This window comes from Anabrus simplex, chromosome 9 (genome assembly GCF_040414725.1).
Source record: "Anabrus simplex isolate iqAnaSimp1 chromosome 9, ASM4041472v1, whole genome shotgun sequence".
NCBI classification, from domain to species: domain Eukaryota; kingdom Metazoa; phylum Arthropoda; class Insecta; order Orthoptera; family Tettigoniidae; genus Anabrus; species Anabrus simplex.
The window spans coordinates 38,799,568-38,818,954 of record NC_090273.1 but is presented as its reverse complement, the minus strand read 5'-3'; the positions used below and the strand labels follow the sequence as shown (position 1 = coordinate 38,818,954).

Sequence of the window (19,387 nt, the reverse complement as noted above, 5' to 3'; positions counted from 1 at the left end):
TATAACTGGATTATCATCCTCTATAATAATGGAGTGTGGCCTCCCGAAATACCAGGTGCAGGTCTTTCGAGTTGACGTCGTGTAAGAGAACTTCGTGTCATATTAGAGGGTGCTGTCTAAGATGAATTCCCAGTTGGGAATCAAATCAGGGAACACTTGTATCAAAGGTAAGCATGCTGACCATTGAGCCATGGAACCATCTACTATTAACACTAATCAGAGGAACAACAATGTAGGGAGTCCGAAACTTGGAAAAATGAAGGTATCGGTCAAACAAATACAAGTGGTGGTGGTGATTTTGTTTGAAGAGGAAGTACAACTAGGCAACCATACTCTATAAATATTGCCGAGCGAGTAGGCAGCTTTGAGCTTGCATTCGGAAGTTATTAGGTTCGAACGCTACTGTCGGTAGCCTTGATGATGGTTTCCCATTTTCACAGCGGGATAATGCTGGGGTTCCAACTCCCAGCCCTTCCCTGTCCCATCGTCGCCATAATACATCTCTGCGTCGGTGCGACATAAAGCCAATTGTATGTGTCTATTAACATTAACCAGAGTAAAAATATGGAAGAGGCCTGATAGTTCCAAAAATGAAGCTATGGGCCAAAATAATACAAGGGCCACGAAGGGCGTGAAATGGAACACTCCTCAGGCCTCATGTATCTAATTCCAGCGGGGTGGGAAAAGAACAAGAATTGACCAACCGAGGTTGGATAGGATGGTTGAAAGTGAGGAACATAACACAAGTAAGTGAAAGCAAAATAATCATTCAGTTAAGAGTCCCGTGGTCGCCAACACACGCTCCCAGGTTGAGAGCTCCAAAATTCCCATTTAGTTAGCCTCTTACTTAGGCAGGGTATACCATGGGTGTTATTCAACCGCCCCCACCCATAGGGAACAATGAAATACAAGGACCACGATGGTGTCGGTGGTGATGTTGATTATGGTTTTAAAAGGAAGTACAACAGGGCAACCATACTCTATTAACACTAATCAGCGCGTAGAGGCGCGCGGCTGTGAGCTTGCATCCGGGAGATAGTAGGTTCGAATCCCACTATCGGCAGCCCTGAAGATGGTTTTCCGTGGTTTCCCATTTTCACACCAGGCAAATGCTGGGTCTGTACCTTAATTAAGGCCACGGCCGATTCCTTCCAACTCCTAGGCCTTTCCTATCCCATCGTCGCCATAAGACCTATCTGTGTCGGTGCGACGTAAAGCCGCTAGCAAAAAAAAAAAAAATAATAAACCACTAATCAGACGGAAAATGTGAAACGTCTGACGCTTCGAAAAATTAGGATATTGGCCGAAGAAAGACAAACCGGGCGAGTTGGTCGTGCGGATAGGGGCGCGCAGTTGTGGGCTTGCATCCGGTAGATAGTGGGTTTGAACCCCACTATCGGCAGCCCTGAAGATGGTTTACCGTGGTTTCCCATTTTCACACCAGGCAAATGCTGGAAATTAATGCCACGGCCACTTCCTTCCCACTCCTAGGCCTTTCCCATCACATCGTCATCGTAAGACCTATCTGTGTCGGTGTGACGTAAAACAAATTGTAAAAAAAAAATGAAAGACAAGGGTTACATTCGGGGTCGGAAACGAACAAGAGTTGACTCAAAAGATGTCGAGTAGGCTAGCTGGAAGTAGGGAGCCTAGCACAATTTAGTGGAAGCATTGTAGGATTCAGATAAGTTCCCCGTGGTCACTAATCAACGCTCCCAAGTTATGAGCCCCTGGATCCCCTTTCAGTCATCTATTACGACAGGCCTGCGATACTTTTCTACTGCCTCCACCCACAGGCTATATTATTTGTGGAAGTAATAGATCACTGCCGGAGTTTCTTCTTGTTGCTTCACGTATTTCAGTGCTGCTATAAGGGCTTTGAATTCTTTATCGTGTGCTAGTTTGTCCCTCCCTTCATCAATTACGTTTTATTCTTACTCTGTTTCTATTTCCTTTCGCAGTTGTGAACAGTGACAATGTCTTCATAAAACACTTCAAACTGATCATCAACGTCAAAACACTCACTGAAGTCTCAATCTATCTCATTTGCACTTACAGGGATTTGTTTCAGCAAAGGCAAGATATTGTTAAGTGCCAGAGCTGTGGAAGCACTTCTCGGTACTCCCGGGAAGGTACTAGTGGATCAGCCGACCGGGCAGGTCCCAGCCAGTCTGGAGGGCATGGCCGGTATTTCCGTGCATGGTTCTTGTCAGCTTTGAGTTTCATGGATGTTCAATGAGAACGTTCCGCCTCTGGCCACTTCGCGACTGTTCGGGTCCCCATCTCCCGAGCAATATAAAGGGAGGCTAGCCGCGGACAGTCAGTCAGAGTTGGGCTCCGTGGTGAAGCTGTAGTCAGGTTGGACTTCATGGTGGAGTCAGACTCAGTGTGTTGGGGTTCGGTGAGTGGACTAAGGGTGACAGAGGTGTTGGCTGTCGCTAGAGTCCCACCGAGGACTGAACCGGGAGTTGCTGTTGTTGTCGGAGAGTCCAGTAAGTAGGTGGACTGGAAACGACGGATGGAAGACGTGTACTACGCGAGAGTACTTTGTGTTGGTGTATTTCCGTGGACTGAGGATGCCATGAGTCAGCGAGGGAAGCCGCTATCGTGAGTGTGAGGGTAAATGGATCTGTGTTAATAATTGCTGTGCCGGGCTGAGTGGCTCAGACGGTTAAGGCGCTGGCCTTCTAACCCCAACTTGGCAGGTTCGATCCTGGCTCAGTCCGGTGGTATTTGAAGGTGCTCAAATACGTCAGCCTCGTGTCGGTAGATTTACTGGCACGTGAAAGAACTCCTGCGGGACTAAATTCCGGCACCTCGGCGTCTCCGAAAACCGTAAAACAGTAGTTAGTGGGACGTAAAACAAATAACATCATTATTAATAATCGCTGTTTTGTATATCGTCCTGCTGTTGAATATTGTTGATCTGTTGCTGTTCGGTTGTTCACTGTATGTGACTGTGCGAATTTATTGGACTGTCTGTGGAGTCAAAACAACGAACAATCAGCGTGTATCGAGTGATCCATAGCCCTGTGTTCAGATCCAGTGGTCTACACACAGTTGCTGTATGAGGTGATTGGACTTGGGGAAGTGAAAGTAAGGAACAGCCGTCCCAGGTATAGCAACGGGCCGGACCACCTGTTGTGCCGTAAGGAAGAGAGACTTGTAAATAAAAAGTAATTTTTGTTGCTAGTGACTTTACGTTGCACCGACACAGATAGGTCTTATTGCGACGATGGGATAAGAATGGGCTAGGAGTTGGAAGGAAGCAGCCGTGGACTTAATTGTGGTACATCTCCGGCATTTGCCTGGTGTGAAAATGGGAAAACACGGAAAACCATCTTTAGGGCTGCCGAGAGTGGGAATCGAACCCACTATCTCCCGGATGGAAGCTCACAGCTGCGGGCCTCTAACCGCGACTTAGCCGTGGCCTTAATTAAGGTACAGCCCCAGGATTTGCCTGGTGTGAAAATGGGAAACGACGGAAAACCATTTACAGGGCTGCCGACAGTGGGGTTCGAACCTACTATCTCCCGAACACTGGATACTGGCCGCACTTAAGCGACTGCAGCTATCGAGCTCGGTAATCACGTAGGCTGAGTGGACCTCGTAATAGCCCTCAGGTCCAGGTAAAAATCCCTGACTTGGCCGGGAATCGAACCCGGAGCCTCCGGGTAAGAAGCAGGCACGCTCCCCCTACACCACGGGGCCGGCTTCCTGAAATAAATAGGAGTAATAAATGAAGCGCCGTTCTACCCGTAACAATATTTTTCATGTTGGGCTAGAGAAGAGTAGCGCGAGGAGAGAATTTGCAGGTCGTGCCAATTCTTGTGCGTAATTTTAGCAGATTGTTTTATGAAAGGGTCGAACAAAACGAAATCCCCGATAAGCGAAGCAAACTACGGAAATCAACTATTCGCTCATATGAAATTCTTGTCATAAATAGAAAACCACCGGAACATTTCTTTTTGATCAAATGAAGCCCCCTGTTCAAAAAGAGAAAAAATATCTAATTTTCATGAGCAAATGATGTTGATCAATGGCAAAATATATGTGTTGCTCATCGCGAACATAGGCTCGCCGAGACTTGCAGGGGAGTTCAGTCTGATGTTTGGTTTATACCAACTCTCCAATAAGTCCGATTTTCAGTGCCAAGTAATTGTGGAAGCATTTATGCCGCATAATTTGCTATACGTGGCTTTAATTGTATATGGTCTGACACTATGGTTAGTCCGTTCTAGCCCCGACTTCTGGATATACATTTTTACCTGGCTCTGAGGGCTTATTCATTGTCCACTCAGCCTACGTTACAACAATTGAAAGGCTACCTGACATTGAGATAGCGCCATCGGTCTAGAAAGGAAAGAATAGCGGCCGAGAGGATCCGTCGCGCTGATCACGTGGTCAGTTACAATTAAAATTTCCTTTACGTCGCACCGACACAGGTAGGTCTTTGGTGACGATGAGATAGGAAAGGCTAGGAGTGAGAAAGAAGTGATCGCCACCTTAATTAAGACGTGAAAATGGGAAACCGCGGAAAGCCATCTTCACTGCCCCCAACAATGGAATTCGATATCACTATCTCCCGAATACAAGCTGACAGCTAGGTCACCAAAACAGCGGAATAAATGAAAATGTCTCAAATATTAGCTTTGAAGATGTACAATTAGTTGCCGGCCTCGTGGTATTTGTATAGCTCTCTTACCTCTCAGTCGGGGGCTTCGGGTTCGATTTCTGGAGACGCCATGGATTCCTTTTACCTTGATCTAAGGGTTGCTTCACTCAGCCTACTTGACTACAATTGAGGAGCTATCTGACAGTGAGATAGCGTTCTCGGTCTACAACTCTAAGAATATCGGCCGAGAGGATTCTTCACGATAACCACGTGGGACTCTGTAATCTACAGCGGTTTCTGGGTAAGCCCAGGGGGGCTGTTGTCACATGGGGTTTGTTTTTGTTTGTTTGTTAGTTTGTTTTCTTATTTGTTATATGATTAACTGATCTCTTTGGACTACAACTTATACCCAAAGAACAGGAACATGAACATAAGCTCCCAATCAACGTAAAGGAATTGCTAGAACCACATAAGGGATTTCTTGGGCGGGACAAACAATCCATTACCAACATAAACAAATCAGCAAGATTCCGTGCACTCCACTGAACTTCAAATCCATCTTAGTCACTCTAATTTTAAATGTAGAGTCAAGTCAATTGTCATCATATGCCAAACATAATTAATTCGATGCACGTGGACAGTAGCTTATACACAATGGTTACTAGGAGTGTTGGTGGATTTAATTTTAGTCTCATAGTACTATATTAAAGCCAAACTTTTTTAATGAACAACCACTGATTGAACCTGGAGATGACAATGAAATTATTGTTCGTAAATGAAAATGTAAAAATTCTCGTTAGAACTGGCATGAAACAATATTTTGTATTTAGTAAACGCTGAGATTCGCTGAAGACATTGTTATTTTATCTGAGTTCACAGATATGGATGGTATGGATAATATTTGCATAAGGAGTACAAGTCAAATGTAAATAAATCCAAAGCAAATATAATGGAGTACAGACGAACGAAGTCAGGTGTGCAGGAAATATTAGATTAGGTCTCGACATCGTAAAGGAAGTAGATGAATTTTGTTACTTATATAACAGATTAACAGCAAAGAAAGCCTTTCTTATGAAAATAAGTTTTCTGACTGCGAAAGTTGGTAAAGGAATTAGAATTATGTCTTTGAAGAATTTTGTGTGGAGTGTGGTAATATATGGAAGAGAAAAAACTGGCATTTACTAGCTCAAGATGGAAGGGAAGAGAAGCTTTAAACATGTGGTGTTCCAGAAGAATTCTGAAGGTGAGATGGATACATCGAATTATAAATGAAGGTATACTGAATCGAAGTTGAGGAGTGAACGATTTGGTGATATTTGACCGACCAGAAGAAGAGGTAGAATAGTAGGACACATCTTCAGACAGTGAGAACATGTTCCGTTAGGTTTTGAGTGAAGTCTGAGCGGTAAGAATGGCACGGGTAGACCAGGGAATGAATATGAGAAACCGATTAGAGTAGCTGTAGGATGAAGTAGAAATGGAAAGGGTAGGAAGGGGTTTAGGTAGGCATGGCGAGTATGTAAAATAGACCCTAACATATGAATGCGATGTTTAGTTAAGGCATCCTATTCCAATCAACTATGAACTACCTGTACATTTTAATGCCATATTCGTGTTATGATGAATGCAACAAGATAATTTTCAGTTGAGCTATCATTTCAAGAATCATTAATATGTTTTGTTTTTCTCGTCTGAAAGAAATAGAATATGGACTTCGCTTTCCAATTACACAAAGTTACCCCGATGGCTTGTGCACTTATAACAAGCCAACACCACGAGTTATCCAAATACAGTAAGGAAATGTTAACATTCAATTACCTGATGACTTGGTACGCTCCTTAACACTGGCCGATGTAGACAGGCCGAAGAGAGTTTGGAAGATGAGGAATAATTGTATAGTTTAGGTATGTGCTTCAAAGGTTCCTGGTACAAAGGTTAGAGACAGATAAACTTCAGTCGCTCTCATGGAAGGCCATTTCTTATCGAAGATCAATAGTGAATCGATAGCGCTGACCGTTTGCAAGTATAAATATCCGACAAATATTCATTTGGGATGACTGGGGAGATTATTGTTATGTTAAACAGGAATAAATACGACGTTTCTGAAGTAAATAATAATAATAATAATAATACTGTAATGTCCGCCTCTGTGGTGTATTGGTCAGTGTGATCAGCTGTCACACTCGGTAGCCCGGGTTCGTTTTTCGGCTCTGCCACGAAATTTGAAAAGTTGTACGAGGAATAGTATGGGATCCATTCTGCCTCGGTGGATCAACTGCGTAGAGAGGGTTCGATTCCCACCGCAGCCATCCTTGAAGTTGTTTTCCCTGTTTTCCCCATTTCTTCTCAAGGAAAATGCCACGATGGTACCTAACTGAATGCCAAGGCCGATTCCTTCCCTCTACCTAGCTTATAAGTTCTAATGTAATCATCCCCAACTAGGCCCCTGTTCAACATAGCAGGTGAGGATGCCTGGGCGAGGTACTGGTCATCCTCCTCAATTTTATTCCCGACCAATTATCTCACGCTACAGGACACTGCCGTTGAGGAGGTAGATGTGGGATCCCTCGCTGAGTCCTGAGCAAAAAGCAACCACGAAGTGTAAACGATTTAAATAAATAAATAAATAAATAAATAAATAAATAAATAAATAAATAAATAAATAAAGAAAGAAAAGAAGAGGAATAATAATAATAAGAATAAGAATGTGGTCTTGATTAGCTCAGTGACTTATCAGCTGCATTGTCATCTAGATGACCGAGGTTTGAAACCGGGTCAATCCTGGGTTGACATTCATATCTGAAAAATCATCTGGCGTCAGGAAGGGCATCCGGCCTTAAAACTCCGACCAAACCTAAATCGGGGCCGATGACCTACGTGTTAGGCCCCTTTTAACAACAACAATAATAATAATAATAATAATAATAATAATAATAATAATAATAATGATCATCATCAAGAACATCATGGACATCATGAACATCATCAAAACCCAAATGGGCCTGGGTGGCTTCAGCGCCCTCCGAAATAAATGGGATAAGCTGAAGGAAGATATAATAATAATAATAATAATAATAATAATAATAATAATATTAAAATATTTCTCAATGTCTAATCAACAGGTCACATTGACTGGTAGTGTTGATTATTGTTCTAAGAGCAAATACAATGGCGCAAGCATCCTCGATTAACACTAATTAGAGAGGAGAAGGAAAGAGATCCAATCTTTCAAAAAGTGAAGGTATCTTTAAAAGAAAGGGAAAGGCCACGAAGGGCGGGAAAATGGAAGACACCCAGGACTTGGAAATATATTACGTAGGGGCTGATGTCCTAGATGGTAGGACCCTTTAAACAACGCGCATCATCATCATCATCATCATCATCATCATCATCAGACCTAATACTTTCGCGGTCGGTAAGAGCAAGAAACGACCAAGGGAGGTCCGGTAGGGTAAATGAAAGTGGGTAGCCTATCACATGAAAAAGGAAGCAATGCCAGAACTCGGTTAAGTGACCCGTGATTGCTAACCCACTCTCCCAATTTAAGAGCTTCAGGGGCCTCTTTTAGTCGCCTCCTACGACAGGCAGGTGATGCTGTGGACATTATTCTACCTCCCTCACTCACAGGGGTCTTGAACTGTGTGCTCGGAAATGTAATACAAGAGTTACGCAAGAAAAAAGTAATTCCCATAATTAATCAAATTAGGCTGAGAAAATGGGAGATAGAATGACTATCATATGCAGATGACTTGGTTATCTTAACTTGCGACATCTCAATAACCCATGCACATATTACACTCCTAGAACAAACACCAGAGAAAATCGGTCTCGAGATATGATGAGAAAAAACAGAACACTGTACTTAACCTGTAACAAACAAGCACCAAGGCAAGTGAAAAGAAAGAATTCAGCAAAATCAAGCGAGTCGCTCAATTTACAATTCTCTTAATTTTTTGTCAATTTGCTTTACGTAGTACGGATTCAGATAGAACGTAAGGCGACGATTGGATGGGGAAGGCCTAAGAATGGGAATGAATCGACCGTGGCCTTGTTTAAGGTACAGCCCCATAATTTTCCTAGAATGAAAATGGTAAACCATGTACACGCCCCAAGCAGTGTGGTTCTAACCCACTACCTCCCGAATGCAAACTCACAGCTATGACACACATACCACTCAGCCGCTCGCTCGATGCACAGTTTTAATTTCTCTGTAAAATGAAACAGGAAAACGAAATTGAAACCAAAACGAATATACCAAGCGGCTCGCGAGCGCCGTACTTTCTACTTACAACTGTCCCGCATGCACTAGTGATGAAGGGGATGCCTAAGCACTTGTTTTCGAATGAGTGCTAAAACATGCTGTATTGTGGATGTTGTGAAACAAATAAGTCATTTTACTGAGCACGTTCCCTAACGGGGTGCATTGTAAACACGCGAAAGTTGTAGAAAAGAAAACTTAATAATTTATTAATTTATACACGCGTAAACATTCCACTCTATAAAAGAGTTGCTCGTATGAAACAAAAACAAATACTGTTCGACGAAATATGTGTGTAGAAGGCAGACGTCTGTTTGGAGCTTCGGCTGCATTCTCACCAGACTTTCTACTATTAAAAATGATGTCTGTGTATTCGTCGTTGCTGAACACACTAGCCATTGCCGATATACAGACGACAAATGTAGTGCTGCCGTATACTAGTACATATACCAGTCCAGTACTATGCGGTTGTAAAAGAGGTTTTTTTTTTTTTTTGCTAGGGGCTTTACGTCGCACCGACACAGATAGGTCTTATGGCGACGATGGGATAGGAAAGGCCTAGGAGTTGGAAGGAAGCGGCCGTGGCCTTAATTAAGGTACAGCCCCAGCATTTGCCTGGTGTGAAAATGGGAAACCACGGAAAACCATCTTCAGGGCTGCCGATAGTGGGATTCGAACCTACTATCTCCCGGATGCAAGCTCACAGCCGCGCGCCTCTACGTGCACGGCCAACTCGCCCGGTAAAAAGAGGTTTACTAAGTCAAGGGGTTGCATTAGACGGGTAGCGCTGAGGAATATGCTGCGAGACACTGTCCGGTTCTGATCTCTACATATTCTGAAGTAACCTGCCTGCTGGCAGTAGTGCCCTTGTGAAAATCAGTTAGTATACATCCCATTCATCATTTGTGCATGCGGGACATTTATAAGTAGAAAATACGGTGCTCGCGAGGCGCCTGGTATATGGATGCCAGAAATGGAGGCAGCTTATCGACTGACCTTAAACACAGGGTGGGCAAAATATAACTGGACCGGAAATTATTCATAAGACTGACGTGGAATAGACCCTTATTAATGAACAGGATAACTCTCCATCTCAGGAAATGATGGAAACCGTGATTTCGATGCACCAATCGGTTGCTGTCACATGTCTGCGCGTGCGCATCTCCCGCATGATCTGACGCTATTACGTCGTTGTGTCATTACTTGTGAGGGAGTAAGAGGAGCAGATGTGTTTAATGACCAGTTGAATGCAACACAAAATGGTGCTCACGATGAAACAACGCGTGTTCATTGTCGAGTGCTATGCGAACCGTGCGGAACCGTTTGCACAAGTGTTTAAGTGTTTTGACAAAACCTCCAGCAAAGTGTGCAATGCAAACCTTAGTACCAAAATGGCGTGAAACGGGTGCTGTAGCGAATAAGAACCGTAACTATCCGAAAAGGGTTCGAACACCGGAAACAATGCTCGAGTGAAGGAATTCCTGGAACGAAGTCCCACGAAATCGCAACGCCATTTATCTGTGCAAGTGAGAGTTAAGAGATTGTCGTATCGAAGCATTATAAAAAAGGACCTGCATCTGTATTCTCACAAATTTTCTGTTGTGCGTCCAGACGAACCTTCGCGTTTTGAGCACGGGGGAGATGCGCATGCGCAGATGTTTTATTGTATACATTGTCCTCTGGGGCATCGTGCTGTTAGGGAAAGTTGAAAGAAATAAAACACATTTTTTTGAATGAATAGACACATATTTAGCCCACAATTTATTTATTTATTTATTTATTTATTTGCTGTGGGTTTTTCATCATTCATTATAATTAACTGCCAATATATTATTAGACACTAAATCTTAGTACACTTATTTCATAAGTTTCTTTTAAATTTTAAGCACTGACTTTATACTTTGAATACCAACCATGGCACTGTACTTCTTACGAAAGTTGGGAAAAACATAGTTTGTTGTTGGTTAAGCAAAAATAGAAGTAGGAATTCAAATGTTCATCAGTAAAACTTGTTCTATATTTTGACTTATTAGTATATTTTGAGAGAAGACTGCTTCGCAAAGGTAGGTAGAAGCAGGAAATGGTGTCAAAGCAAGAGCGGTGGATGTCAAGATGTCGTGTAAAAGGAACCAGAAATTATTTTCAGATACTCTCGATTTCAAGCGAATACCACATTTTTGGTTCAATATTTCATGAATATTTTACTTTTAATACTCCAAACACATTTCTATGTATCTTGCACTAACGTAAGGAATTATTTGGTATTATTTTATTTTTATATAAAAGAGTACACTGTAACCTACCCAAACGTAAGGCGTGATTGACGTTTTGGAGGACTCTGATCCATATCGCCGCAGGACTAAATGCAAATTTTCCACCAGTAACCCTTATGAGTTCGCGGCTTGTAATGAACTACGTAAACTACCATGTAAGCGAAATAAACACCATCTCTGTACTTATTTACCCCTGGTAGTCACGTGATATTGAAACGTGCATTTAGCAGTAACCTGTTAGCAACTCGCAGGGGAAAATCGGCCCGCCATGACATACCTGGCAAAGAAAAACATCTGTCGCGCTATGTTGGTTGGCTGCTTGAAGTAGAACGTAGTCTGGATCATTTTACTCTACAATGACATGCCTAAAGTCATGGGACGATGGTCTGGTATCATGGTGGCCCTGCTCTACCTCGGTCAAGTGCAGCAAGTCCTGATGGCATCGATTCCACAAGTGGAAGAAACGCCTGTGGAGAAACTCTGACTCATAATATTTGGATAGCTACCCACAGCTTCCTGATACTTGTCGGCGCAAGGTCAACAGTGCGAATGGATCTCAGCACCACGTTACATAATTGCTCGACAGGGTCCATATCAGGCAAACGAGGTGGCTAAAATAGTCGTTGAAACTGTCCAGGACGCTACTCGAACGAAATCTGGTCGAATTGGGTCCGATGACACGGTGCATAGTCCTGCGGGTAAATCTCGTCGTTGAAGGGTTACTTAAAGTTCATGGTGGGTTGCATGTGATCACCAAGCACTTTAGCGTCCCTGGTAAACGACATGTTCAGGTGGATCAACGGATTCAGCCCCTGCTATGTGAACACACTCTACACCATTGTAGAGCTACCACCAACCTGCAAGTTGCCTTGTTGACAACTAGGGTCAAAGTTTCATGGGGCCTGTGCCATATCCGAACCCTACTTGCAGCTCGAAACAACTGCAACAGTGACTCATAGGACGAAGCTTCATGTCGTTAGTCCTCCAGGGTCCAATTAGCAACGTCACACGCCAAGGTGAGACGCTGTGCTCGGTGTAGTGGTGTTAACAAGGGCACTCTGGTAGGTCTTCTGCTCCCACATCCCACTGACCGTAAAGAACGGTGCACTGACCTACAGAATATGCATTTGGTATCTGATACGTTGAAAGTGTGCGTGAGTTTTGAGCCAGTGTGGCTTGTATGTTTCCGCGGACAGTTCTAGTCAGACGCTTCTAATCATTAAGCATTTGTGGGCTGCAAGTATTGTGTTCATTGTGGGTGGTAAATTCCTTCCTTGTGGTATCCCGGTACACACGTAACACCGTCGATCGAGGTATAATAAAATTTCGCGCAATTTCTACAGTGGAATATTCCATCCACCTGGCTCCAATATTATAGCCCGTTCGAAAGGCGTCTCCTTGCCACACGAAGAGCGCAGAGAGTGTTTACAGTTACTCTATGAAATAAGATAACATTGGTACAAGTCTGGGCACTTCCAAGCCTCACGGTATATTGACGCCAATGAAGATTATTTTTAAATACTGCTGTCCCATGAGGTTTGACATGAAATTGTACTTTCTACTGTACCCGGACGACCTAAGCCTGAACGGGTGCATCAACTCGTTAAGGTTAAAAAGAAATCAAGGTACTCTGAAAGTGCAATCGGGAACTGAACAGGTACTAGAACAAAAATGATACAGACATATTAGAGTAAAGATTGCAGTATTTAAATAGTGTGCCATAATTACCCCCTCATCCCAACCGACCACCAGAAAAGCCTGAAAATCTCAAGTTGTGAAGTTGTAGTTATCCCTTTCTGTTGTTCCAATTCTTCATTGTTAACATATTTCTCTCTCACACAGGAAAGGGAGCCTCAAGTTTACAATTGAACAATCTATGTATCCGATATTTCCTGAATTGATAACCCAGCACCCGGATACAGCAAGAGGATTGTCAGGGAGCGACCATGAGCCATCCATGAGTTTCTCGTCAGTGAGCACGTCACCTGAAACATGAAACAATGAATTTGTAAGCCGTGTGATAGTTCACTTCGCTGCTGAATAGCAATGATTAGGCTAGGGTCAGGCTCGACATCACCAAAACAAACAAGGCAAGAATCAATTAAAAGTTTTTGCTGTGTCTCTTATCTAGTTGAATGTCGTATTAGAGTGTACTCTAGAGAACTTTCTTCCCGTGTGTTTTTCAAGAAAATTTCCATAATATTTATTTATCAAACTTCTAAAGGAGATGTTGGTATGTACCAATATTACTGTCATACACACATCTTGTCCAAATTCTGATTTTGATGTTGACAGTCACTCTTGGTATTTAATTTTATATTTGTGTCGTTTGCTTTTACAATATTATTAAAGAATAAAGATCCGTGTGCCCTTACATTTCTCAGCAAACTTTGTAAAATATAGTGTTTAGAATCTTGCTTTCACGGTCGGTAATCGCGCAGATGATATTAAGCTTGGATTCGGTGTTTTCCAAATTCGTAATCTCTTTATCACCAGATGGTTCACTGTAGGCTGTGCTATAGGTTATGCTTCATAACCTGTTGTGCACCTCTTACTTTTCTTTCCACTGTACTTAATTACATCCGATTTGTTTTTTGGCATGCTCTATTGGTGGAAAAATATCTAATTCCCTCCATAGGAATTTAGAATTTTCCATTCGGAATTGCTAGGCAGGCAATAATTCCATTGTTGAGTTTTATCTCCCGTATGCAGTTATCAGACTGTGCCTCTTATATAGGGCTTCTGATAAGTTCATCTGCATACACCCAGCGTCAGTGGGTAGGGTCTGACACATCCCACTCTGATGAGTCGAGTGTCAGACGAAACGCTGGTTAATACAGCAAACGCCTGAAAAGCCTTACATCTGATTTGTTTTCTTGCACTTAATTTGTTTAATTTCTTATTTCTTCTACCACATTCGTCTGATGACCTTACTAATCATTCACATACGATGGAACAAGGAATATCTTAACTGGAGCACGGATTTCTAGAGCACAGTGAGTAATCTAGTGACTAACTATAGTATCACTACTATAGACCAACAGTGAAACATTCTGAAATTAAGACCTTCGTTGTCAGAGAAGTCTTGTTTATGAACAGACGAGCTTTCCTTCTGAAGACACCTAGCAAAGTTCTTTGTCAAACACAAACTATTTCACCTGGATTCTGACCTGGCAAAACCCCAAGGCTTATTTTCACGTCTACAAATACAGTGTTGCCTAATTTTGAAATAAAACATGGCCGGGCTGAGTGGCTCAGACGGTTAAGGCCCTGGCCTTCTAGCCCCAACTTGGCAGGTTCGATCCTGGCTCAGTCCGGTGGTATTTGAAGGTGCTCAAATACGACAGCCCCGTGTCGGTAGATTTACTGGCACGTTAAAGAACACCTGCGGGACTAAATTCCGGCACCTCGGCGTCTCCGAAGACCTCAAAAAGTAGTTAGTGGGACGTAAAGCAAATAACATTAAATAAAACATGTTTGTCGAAATCCTCTATCGGTTTTCTACTGCCGAAAACGGTCCTTGATTTGTATTTTTGGTATTCTCCTTCGTATTGTGTTTCTTACAAACTCCCCAGAGATGTGGAAGGTCTTGTTAGTCTACTTGCACACGGAGAGAAGAAAGCAACCATTTGTACTCACATGTTACTAACTCCCTCTCTTCTCCGTATACTGTAACTTCAGTCGGCCAAATAAGGTGACTCGTGTACGAGACCTCGAAAGGAATTTCCATGACTGCCATTAATTGACGCTGGTTAGCGAGCAGACGCAGCCGGCATTTAACCGGCAAGCAGACGAGTGTGGTGGTGGTGGTGGTGGTGGTGGTTATTTTTGTTTTAAGATGAGGTACAACTTGGCAACCTTCCTATCAGAATAAATTAAGTGGAAACACAAATTAAGTGTTAGCCGGGGCACCTGACCCTAACTCTGTCAGTTAAAATAAACCCAAAATATATCTAAAACAAGGAATTTGAGCTAATAAATGAACTATAAATTTTTTAAAAGATGTTAGTAAGCTGAAAATAATACTGAACTTGCACCACGGTGTAGGTGAAGCCTGCGTGCCCCTTAGCAAGTGACCTCGGGATAGATTTCCGCCAATGTCAGTGCATTTTTACCTAGATTTGAGGGCTTTGTGGATGTCCACTCATCTTAGGTGACTGCAATCGAGGAGCCAACCTACGCTGAGAACCGGTCCGGTCTAGAAAGCAAAGAATAACTGCCGAGAGGATTCGCCGTGCTGACCGCAAGACACCTCTTAATATGCAGGACTTCGGGCTGAGTAGCGGTCACTTTGTAGGTCATGGCCCTTCAGGAATATTGCGCCATGGTATTTGGTTTTGGAAAGAACACTGAAAACTTGTCATTTATAAGACTGTGTTAGAAAAGTTTCTTTTTACGGGTTCAACGGCAGTATCAGGATCGATCGGTTAAGAAAAGCAAAGCTAATTTCACACATTGAGCCTGGCTAAATTTTGGAGCCTTAACCTCACACACTGGCTAATAACAGGGGATTAACCTCACACCGTGGCTAAGAGCAGGGGCCTGTACCCACACCATGGCTAAGAGCAGGGGATTAACCGTACTACTTGGCCAAGAGTAAGGGCCCAACTTCAAACTCTGGGTAAGAACAGGTGCTTAGCTTCACACCCTAGCTAGGGACCTAACCTCACACTCTGGCTAAGAATAAGGGCTTAATCTCACGGTGACTACGCCTTAACCTAACCCAACACAAATTAATTCAAGAAACCTAGTAGCCAACAGCATATTTCTTTCACCACTAAGAGATTAAAACTGTATATTCTGAACCGAAAGCAGTTCCCTTTATTTCGTGAATGTAAGAGTTTAAGACTTTCCTGATATATATTGACTACATTTCTGAGACACGTAATTAGAATATAATCTTTTAATAATGGATACCCGTTGCAAGATGTGAAAAAGAATTATACTGGGATAGGTTTTGCATTGTTCTTATAGGACTTGCAAGGTGATATAGGGGATAATGCGTATGTGTGTATATATATAGCTACCTCAAGGGCTCACAACATTTAACTTAGGACTTATTTGTCTTATCAGTATAAAGCTGTGGCAGCTGAAGAAAGGGTTATTAGACAAGATGGATACTATACAGAAGAGCACAATAGGCTAAAAATGCTAAAAGACTCTTACGTACATAAAGGTTGAAGAGCTTCTTCTGACTCGAAGACTTGATTCTCTGTACTATCCTAGTAGCTTCTACTAGTAGTTTAGGCGTGAAGATTTGCAAACATTGAGAGCTTGCTACAATACAAAATGCTAGCCTTAACAATTTGCTGACAACAATCTCGTGAATCTAGAAGAGATCGCTGATGACAGAATGTATCTCCTAGTTTATCCAGGCTTCAAACTGACTCTGCAGGTACAGGTGGATTTAAAATCCTGATAGGGTTATTAAGAAGTCTGCAACATTATTGTTAACTATATGTTACAGAATGAAGGCTTAGTTTTAGGCGGAAAGAATATATATATGGTGGTGTTTAAGGTACAGAGCGATAGATTGAAAGTAAGGTTTTCACTTTGAAGAGTGTGACTTCCCCCTCTCGGAGAACAATCAACAAATGAGAAATGCAACCAAGCAAGCAAAGGGCGCCAATCTTTAAGTTGAGGACTTAAAGATAAAATTTATAATCAAGCTTGGACAGACTCTTATCACAGGGGTGAGGTGATAGTGCACTAATCATTAAGCAGGAGAATTAGAAATTAAAAGGCTAATTAAGGCAAATTGATTAAAGTAAACTAGAAAAATACTATTTATTATATTTAATATAAATGACGACGGTTTAACGAGAACTGAATTTAAAATAGAAAATGAATTTAATAAAAAATTGAATGACTCTACTTCGCAAAAACTTGCAATATCTTTAACTCGCTTGCTCACCATTTAGTCTTGTTCTGCTGGTCCTTGGAAGGCTTCCCTCCTTGTAGCTGGAACATCATCGGTCGTCTTTGATATCTCTTCATCTGCAGCGAAGTACCATTCCTGCCTTGCAAATTGCACCCACCACTAATTGGAAGATGACTTCAAAACTAACACTCCCTATTATGCTCTATCCCATATTGGAGATAAGCCCTAAGTCATAGTTAGCAGAACCACCTTGGGTTATTTGGAGAGGATACTCAATTAAGAATCCTTCCAACTTTACTGAAAATATTCTCTGAAGTTTCATTTCTATCTAGATTAATACTACCTCTTGACTTAGACTGGTTCGAACCGGTCTTGTAGCCGTGCTGTACGTAATTACTGATGAGAGTGGCTCTACATCCCTCATTCAGAATTTCTAAGTACCACGTTGTGGTAATGAAGTAGAATGCTAACGCAGAATCAAACGAATAATAATACCGAAGAATGCAGCAGAGTCCAGTAGTAGAGATGAAGCCAAGAGCTCCAGCATGCCCTTTTATAACCTTTACTGGTGCTAATTACAGGTCGCAACACGTGGTCCAATCAGATGACATGTCTCTCCCCACTCCAGATATTAGAGTTGACGGGTCTTAACTCTGATATTAACTGTTCTTCTATTGGTCCATTCACTCATTATCCATGGCAACATGACGCTCCTTTCAAAATATAGGCGTTGATTCGTTTGAATAATTCTGGTCGAAATACGGTAGCTTACGTTGGGACGCGTGAACACGTGCTCGCTTTTCCCAGAACTTGATGTCTAAATTGGTCCTCCCTTCCTCCTCGGTGATGTGGCAAGATAACTGAAATCTACTGCAAGTTAATTTTAACCAACTGTCGCAAGAATCTAAGTGAATATTAGAATATTCAGCCCTCGTTTACAAGTCGTAGTTACAAAGTAATGAAATGATAGTGAGCAAATGATTAAACATGAATTATAATACAATTACATACCAAAATAAATATCATGACGTTAAATTCTTGAATTAATTACACATAATAAAATTAACATAATTACACTGTAACGTCTGGAACGTTACATACGCCCCCATGAGTTCTTAACAAATATCACATGAGTTGAGAACTCACACACTTACTCCCACATTGACTTGAAATACCTCTATTACCTGCCCATAACGAGCGACATTATTTTCATACAATTAATTATATCTCACTCTTTCCATATCTCTCTTAGACTGCTTCCCATTGCGACTGTCTGTTATTTCAGTTCATCTTGAGGTTTAGATGCTAAATTATGCCCATCATAAGCAACTTTTCACTTTTGTAAAAAAAACAAGATTATCCTAGAAAATATAACATAATATATATACAATTCAGATTACAGACTCTGCCGAGTGTCTATCTGTCCTTTTACTCCCCATATCTCTCCGACATTCTTTGCTAGATAGCAGTAACACGTTCTCTTCCAATTTCTTACATAAAAAAAATGGAAAACATATGATACAAACAATTTACACTTTTATCACTCTTTCGAATGTTTCAAACTTATCTTGAAGCAGGATGTAATACACTTCACTCGAATACACACGTGATTTAAGCTCACGGTAAAATTATTGCAAGTTAGAAATGCACATACGGAAAAATTAATTATTTGCCGTCGTCAGCTTTAATTAGCCTTCTGTAACATCTCAGAAAACAAATATATAAAATTTCATGGCCTCACATCCGGAAAACAGATGATCTATCGTCAATGAACGAGCGTAATTCTACCGCTACACAAACACCTCCCTTGTTTACAAACACAACTAGGAAATACCACCACAATAGAGCCGTAAACACATACCGCTCGTAGTCTGACATAACAAGTAGCAACTTCCCCGAGTTACTGACCTATATCTCACAATCCGGTTCAGCCACCTCACACGACAGGTATCTCCTTAAACTACTAATGTTATATGAGCCATTCATTACGCTCTCGCCATCCGCTAACTTGTAAGCACAGGGTCCTAGTTTTCGATGTACTTTATAAGGGCCTTGATATAAAAGAAAAAAATTCTTCGTTACCTTATCCTCACTGTTTGACAACATGGGAACTCTCACGAAAACCATATCACCTACCTCAAAGTTATCCCGTACCTTACGTTTCTGTTGCCTTTTACGTTTATCTCCAGATTTAATCAGGTTCTCCCGTGCCAGTCGGACGTAAAATTCAGCATTACGAGGTGGTTCCTCAGGCAAACCTAACACTCTCACTAGTTCATTCTGAGGCTTACAACCAAAATGAACTTGTGACGGCGTCAATCTCGTGCTTTCATGTTGAACTGCATTGATCCATGTCTCTA

General features: G+C 42.0%; 1 protein-coding gene across 3 annotated transcripts in view; it reads right to left on the bottom strand.

The window, feature by feature from the left end:
• Positions 1-19,387, bottom strand: part of LOC136881148 (uncharacterized) — a 69,182-nt gene that overhangs the window by 23,400 nt on the left and 26,395 nt on the right. Inside the window, exon 1 of one of the 3 annotated variants that reach the window (XM_067153814.2) lies at positions 6,434-6,487. The exons of 1 other annotated variant lie outside the window; for it this stretch is intronic. Coding sequence is in view for 1 of the 2 variants with exons in the window: in XM_067153813.2 (XP_067009914.2) it covers positions 12,965-13,131 (167 nt within the window). In the remaining variant the exon portion in view is untranslated. Of the gene's footprint in view, positions 1-6,433; positions 6,488-10,688; positions 13,132-19,387 lie in introns of those variants that run through there. One more of the 3 variants, XM_067153813.2, reaches the window with a different exon arrangement.